The 6,699-nt window shown below is 61.9% G+C and overlaps 1 protein-coding gene and 1 long non-coding RNA gene across 3 annotated transcripts in view; one reads left to right on the top strand and one right to left on the bottom strand.

Annotated features, from left to right (window-relative positions):
* TMEM132B (transmembrane protein 132B) overlaps positions 1–1,679 on the bottom strand; it is a 383,413-nt gene extending 381,734 nt beyond the window's left edge. Inside the window, exon 1 of one of the 2 annotated variants that reach the window (XM_067014888.1) lies at positions 1,434–1,679. In XM_067014888.1, the coding sequence (XP_066870989.1) occupies positions 1,434–1,500 (67 nt within the window). In that variant the 5' untranslated portion in view covers positions 1,501–1,679. The remainder of the gene's footprint in view (positions 1–1,433) is intronic. The other variant, XM_067014887.1, reaches the window with a different exon arrangement.
* Positions 1,680–2,057: 378 nt separating this feature from the next.
* On the top strand, positions 2,058–6,182 carry LOC136792684 (uncharacterized). The gene is made up of 2 exons (XR_010836829.1): positions 2,058–2,180; positions 5,572–6,182. It is a non-coding gene; the product is annotated as an uncharacterized lncRNA (long non-coding RNA).
* The last annotated feature ends 517 nt before the right edge of the window (positions 6,183–6,699 follow it).

Below are 6,699 nucleotides of genomic sequence, written 5' to 3'. Positions count from 1 at the left end.
TTGGGGAACGGGCTCCAGGGCTTCAGCTAAGAGGAAACAGCCTCGACCCCAGCAACGCGAAGAGCAAAACAGCTATCAGAGCTGCTTATTAGCCAAGCAGATTAAAGACTCATCCACGTCAAGCCCAACACCGCTCTCTAAATTGAGCCAAAGCTGAATATGCCGATGGATGTCTCTGACAAAAGGCTTTCTCCGAGTGGAAGATTTTATTAAATATTTTGGGTCACTTGAGGGCATCTGGAAGGAAGACAATATTTACTTTTTCCACGCAAATACATCACACATTAAGTTAGCATACGAGGTGTGCTCCTAACTGCAACCCTCCAAGACAGTTAAAGCTGAAAAGTTACAGTTGTATTTTGCTGCTGCGTTCTGGGTGGCTGTGTGGTTTGTTTATTAAGAAGATGAGACGAATCTTCTCAAGCAAAAAGCTACCTGGCCCCAAACCACGGGTCCCGGTGTTAACAGGTCTGGGGAACCGAGCTCTCCAAATGCACATGAATGCTGCTGGTGACTGTTCCCGGTTCCTCTGAGCCTTTAGAATTTCCTCCAGGCTTGGGGTGGGAGGAGGGGAGGGACTGGCATTTTAGGATAAACGTCCTCTAGGACCAACGTGTAGCCACACCGAGGTGGTAGAAAGCTTTCCAAACTCCGGCGGAGACCCAAAATACCTGACTATTTTGCCTTTCCCACTCGCTAGGTTTCGGCGACAGCTGCGCCGGTGCCAGCGGGGAGCCCGGCTCCACGGTACCCAAGCAATGGCTCTGGCCAGTACCACGTTCCAGGCGGCCCTGCGCGCCCTGAACTGCCTGGCCGCCCTAGGGTCAGGGCGCTGGGGCAGCCCGCATTTCCAGGAGGCGAGCAGCGGGCTACGCAGCAGCCAAGGGGAGGCCACTTGGGGAGGGGGCACCTTCGGCGGGGATGTAAAAGCAGGAGGGTGGGGAGGGGCTGCGGACCAGCCAGACGGCTCCGACCGAGACGACCTCAAGGTGGGGCCCCGCAGGTGTCCTGGGAAAGCCGGCGGTGCGTCCGCGGGCATCAGGAAACAGGCAGAAGGGGCCCACCGACTCCCTGCCACCGCAAAACCGCCGCGGGACCCGGGTCCTGGGGAGACGCTGCCCCAAGGCGGGGAGGGGACTCGGTTCCTGGAACCCGCCTGGTGAGGCTGAGTGCACCCGGCCGGTTGCCCCCCTTGCGCCCTGAACGGATCCGCAGGGGAGCTGGGGGTTTGGGGAGGGAAGGCGGGCGGGCTCTCGCGTTGGGCAAAGGGGTGCGGGCTGGAGACCCCTGGGTTCCCAGAGTCTCCCCAGATCCGTGCAAGTCCGGGAGACGCAAGCTACCGGGGACTTGAGAAGGAGGTGGCCGCCCCGTGCGGGAGCCAACTTCATGCGCGGCGCCCGGGGTCGGGGATGGGGTCCGGGGACGCGCGTTACCTGCGCACCGGAGCGCCGTCAGCGCCAGCAGGAGCCCGAGCGGCGGCGCCCGGCCCGGGGGCGGCATGGTCCTCGGCGCGCGGTGGGCCCGGCCGCGGCTCCCGGGAGCGGCCCCCGCGGCTACGCTCGGGCGCCGGGCATGGCTCGCTCCCAGGGCGCCGCTCTTCCCCAGACGCAGGCGGCCGGCGCTGGCGGCGCTTCCCGGGCTGCGCCTCGGCGCGCTCTCTCGGGCTCGGCCGTGCGCGGCCGGGGAGCCGGGGGCCGCGGGGGCTCAGCGCCTGGCGCCCTGGCCGGCGGCCCCGCACTTGGCCCGACTTGCTCGGCCCCCGCCGCCGCCGCCGCCGCGGCTCCCGCGCCCAGGCGCCCGTCCCATCCCGGTCGCGCCGCCGCCGCCGCCGCCGCCGCCTCTGCCCGCGCCAGCTGCTGGCCGCCCCTCGAGCCAGCGAGAGAGTGAGCGAGGCGCGAGCGCCGGGGAGGAGGGAGGCGAGGCGGAGGGGGAGGGGCCGGGGAGGCCGGGGGAGGGGCCCGCCGCCGGGAGACGGGGCACCAGGCGGCCGCCCGGCGATAGGCGGCGGGACGCGCCACTTCCTGGCGTCCCCGGGGGAGGGCGCCGGGCCGCGGAGGCCTGGGGAGCCCTGCGGGGGTGGTCAGGGCGTTGGCGGGGACCGGGACCGCCGGACGGAGGACCTGCTGGGCAAAGTGCGGACAGATCCGGGCGCGTTCGGGCCGCAGGCGGGAGTTCCCAAGGTCGCGGGATAAGGGAGACGGGGAGGGTCCTCGGAATGGGGCAGCGACGTCTGCAGGGTCAGGGTCGGCGGGGACGGGGACTGGGAGACGGAGCGCAGCCCAGAGGTCCTGGGACACATCTGGCACAGCTTGGGGGTGCCCGTGGGGAGGGAGGACAGGGGTGGCCTCCGGAGTCGGGGGCTACCTGAGGAGTTCCTGCACAGCCCTAGGATCGGGGCCGGGTGCGCTGGCTGGGCGCGGTCAGGGGTCCTGAGCGAGACCGATGGCGCCTCGGGGATGGCGCCCCACGGGTGGCGAGAAGCGGAGACCCTCGGGGGCCCTTCTTTACCCGAGCGAGAGGCCACGCCTGCCCATTTCTCGCAGGCCCTAAGAGCGCGCGGAGGGAGGGGCGCGGGCCAGAGCGGTCCCCGGAACGAGTTCCCGGCGCGGGGTCAAACTACGACCGCGCGGGGGTGTAGCAGAGGCGGAGATGGGGACCGGGTGGTCGGGTTCCTCCAGCCCGGGGGCAGGGCCTCGGCGGGGGCCACAGTACCCGTTTTCCGGAAGTCCTAGATTCCCCCCCTTGCCCCGGGCGTCCCAACCCCCAACCCGGGCTAGGCCACAGGGGCGAAACAAAATGGATGAAGCATGCCGGGCGCACGTGCGGACACCGCCCGCAGGCCCCAGATGCCTTGAACGTTGCCCCACAGCCGGAAGAGCGGGCGCCTGGCGGGGGGAGGGGTCCTCCGGCGTCGGAGTCTGCTCTGCCCCCAGCCCCATCGTAACAGCCACTGGCTCCAGAGTCTTGGTTTTTCGTGAAAACAGTGGGTCAAACTCTTTGGAAACAGTCAATGAGGCAGGGCGCAGAGGCATATGCAAAGACAAATTTGGGGAAGACTTCAGAGCCATGGGGTCTTGGCAGAGAATCGCGGCTCTGCCACCCTAGCTGTGCCCGGGAGGGAGTCACTTAACCTCCGCAGCCTCAGTCTCCCCATCTGAGAAATGGACGCCATTGCGGCACCTGCCTGGTGTCCCAGAACACAACGTATCTAAAGCCCCTGACCTATGAAGTAAGAACTCATGTAAAGGGATCCGCTGTCCGCATGGCCAATAATGATAGTTATTATTATTATGTATCTGGTTTTCCTCTGTGGGCCCAGCGCACACGTCAGAACAATCCTCTGCCCCTCCCAGCTGGCAAGGAGAGACTGGGGTGGGGGGGGGCGGACAGGGAATCTGCTTCATTAGTACAGACAAGCTCATTAGCAGAGGCAGTACTCAGCTCTTCCTAGATAAAAGAACGAAGAAAGAACTAAGGGCAGGTGGCCAGTCTCAGGCCCAGGTTGATTGCCAGACATAAAGGGATTTCCCCCATAAGCTACCAGACTCCCTATGCAAGGAACCCATGCCCTGGCTGAGCCCCCTTTGGGCTCAGAGCCTGGGATGCAGGGAGAGCCACATGACAGGCTGGACGGTGGGCGGTGTCCTTGGGCCTGGGGTGGCCCTGCACGGGGCCCGCCTGTCCCCTCTCTGTGACCGTCTCCCCTGAGACACTGCCAGGCATTTCTTGGGATCCTGCATGCCCAGCTGCCAAAGCTACCTCTTCTCTTTCCGACTTACTCATTCATAAGTATTTGCTGAGCGGAGCACCTACTGCGTGCCAGGCCCGTGTGGGGTGACGGTAGGGGCGAGTTCTCTAGCTCAGAAGAGGGGAAAACCCAAACTCAAGGCATGACAGCCACCGCAGGGGCACAAAGCAGGAGTGACCCACGATGTGTATGTCAGGATGCCCCAGGCATCTTGACTGGGCAGCAGGGTTGGGGGAGGTGCTGTGGGCACGGAGGAGAAGTCATCTTCTAGCAGGGGTGCAGGGGGAGGGGTTGAATGGGTCCAGTGAGTCCCCAGGCCAAGGGTCACGTGGTATCCGGTGACGGCAGACAGTGATCGCCTGCCTCTGCCCACTCAGGACCACCCCGTCGCACCCCACAGAGCCACCCAGCCCACGTCTGCACCCCAGCCGGCCCGGCCTCCCGGAGAATCCTGGGCTCGCCCTCTTCCCACCTCTACGCCTTTGCTCTCACCGTCTCCTACTCTTGGCCCAGCCTTCCGGGGTCTTCCTGCCGTGGCCTTTTCTCCCTTCGGATCTCAGCTCAAATGTCGCCTCCTCAGAAAGGCCTTCCCAGACCACACCACCTAAAACAGACTCCTCTACACAGCCCACTCCCTCTGGAGCCCCTCTCACGTATCGTTCAAAGTCCTGCTGTTCAGGAGCTGAGGTAGACACGGTTCCCCCACTCCCTGATCCAGGCTGATGATGGTGGAACCAGAGGCTGAGGAGAAGGATCTGGTTTTGAAGGTGGCTTTTCCACGCCTGGGCTGTGTGACTTTGGACAAGCGCCTAACCCTCTCTGAGCTCATACATCAGTAGAGATGAGAACTCCAGCCCTGCCTCAGCCTACCCCGTGGCTGGGTGAGATTTCTGCACATTAATCAGGCCCCTGAGTCTCTGTCTAATGGGAGTATTTCAGGGGTCGTTCTGAGCAGAAAAGGCCCTCCTGGACCCTGAAGGTACTCAGGCAAGGCGGGAGGGACTGGCTGTGGGGACCTAGCAGATCCCAGGCCTCCCACCCCATCGCCCCGCCCAGCAAATCCGGGAATCTCACCCCCAGCCTGCTGGCCTCAGAGCTTGGGGAGGATCATAAGAATTACACAGTTCAAACCCTCCCCTTGTATACAGATGCGGAAACTGAGGCCAGGAATGGCCCTGCCCTACATTCTGTAAACGTGGGGAGGAAGATCCAACTAGGAGCCAGCCTCGGCCCCTGGCCCAAGGCCCTCTCCTCCGGGCTAGGCTCCCCCAGGCCCCACCACCGCCTACCCACCAGGCAGCCGCCCCCAACGCGGGCCCTCTGGCGCCCTTCCCCGCCTCCCCACCCCCACCCACCCCCCAAGCTCAGCCCACGCGCCCGCCGGGCAACAAGCGTAGAGCGACATTGCCATCTCGTGGCTGTCGCTGGCACTGCGGGCCTGGCCTGAGCAGAGGAAAAGACTGCGGTGAGGGCGGGGGCGAGGGGAGTACTAAGCAGAGAGATTTCCCCGCCTCCCCCAGCTCAGAGCGGCTTTAAAAGACCCCGTATCCTTTGCACCTCCAACGTTTCCAACCCGCGGGCAGCGATCCCCATCGTGACTCACTCACTAGTCGAGATGTTCTTTGCAAAGAGGGACTGTCTTCGTTTTCCAATGCAAATGCTCACGGTTACCTGAACTGTCGCTGGCATTCTCTCCAGGGAACAGAATCGACTCAATCACGTCTCCGCCATCCTGTAAATGGTGCGGCAGGGGAACCTCTCAAAAAAGCGCGATCGGGGCTTCCCTGGTGGCGCAGTGATTAAGAATCCTTCTGCCAATGCAGGGGACACTGGTTCGAGCCCTGGTCCAGGAAGATCCCACATGCCACGGAGCAACTAAGCCCCAGAGCCACAAGTCCTGCGTCTGCGCTCTAGAGCCCGCGAGCCACAACCACTGAGCCCGCGTGCCACAACTACTGAAGCCTCTGTGCCTAGAGCCCGTGCTCCGCAACAAGAGAAGCCACCGCAATGAGAAGGCCACAAACCGCAACGAAGAGTAGCCCCCGTTTGCCACAACTAGAGAAAGCCCACGCAATGACAAAGACCCAGTGCAGCCAAAAATAAATAAATAAAAGGAAAGTTAAAAGCTATCAAACTCACTTATATAGGAAATCAAGAATGATACCATTCCTGGATATGTGGACCAGCGATGGAAGGAAGGGCGCCCGTTTCTGACAAGCTTTCTGGGGACCCAGGACCTCAAGTACCCCATCTCTCTCTGTCCCCTTTCCCCACTTAATTTTTCTGATAACAGTTACTACTGGTATCATGTGTACACGAAGAAACTTCTTGACTGCTGGTCTCTTCCACTGCCCCTGACTTGTTCACCAAATGGCTGGCGTCAAGAACAGTGCTGAGTGCAAGGGGAATGTCCAATAAATAGTGGTCGAATGAATGAAGGACAGTAGATTAAGGACTGAGCCCGGGGAGGCTGCAGAGCCCTGATGAGCATGTGAAAATGGAGAACAGAAGGGGCTGGGGTTCACTTTCAGGCCGTGCCCCAGAGGGTGGGGAGACCCCTGGGAAGCATGGCATCCTAGAGTGTTTATGCAGAAAGCAACCTAAACAGCTCCCCCTGGAAGTTCCAGCATGGCCTGGAAGCAATAGAAAGCTCCCTGGATGCCCAGGAGCAGTGGTGGGAGTGAGTGTGAGAAAGGTGCCAGAGGGGTGGGATTTTTTAGCAAGATTAAAGATGCTAGGGTAGGGACTTCCCTGGTGGTCCAGTGGCTAAGGCTCTGAGCTCCCAAGGTAGGGGGCCGGGGCTCCATCCCTGGTCGGGGAACTAGATCCCATATATATGCCGCAACTAAGAGTTCACATGCTGCAACTAAAGGATCCCGTGTGCTGCAACTAAGACCCTGTGCAGCCAAATAAATAAATATTTTTAAAATTTTTGAAAAATAAAGACGCTA

This window comes from Kogia breviceps, chromosome 15 (assembly GCF_026419965.1).
Source record: "Kogia breviceps isolate mKogBre1 chromosome 15, mKogBre1 haplotype 1, whole genome shotgun sequence".
Classification (NCBI taxonomy): domain Eukaryota; kingdom Metazoa; phylum Chordata; class Mammalia; order Artiodactyla; family Physeteridae; genus Kogia; species Kogia breviceps.
This window is presented reverse-complemented; position numbering and strand designations above follow the sequence as displayed.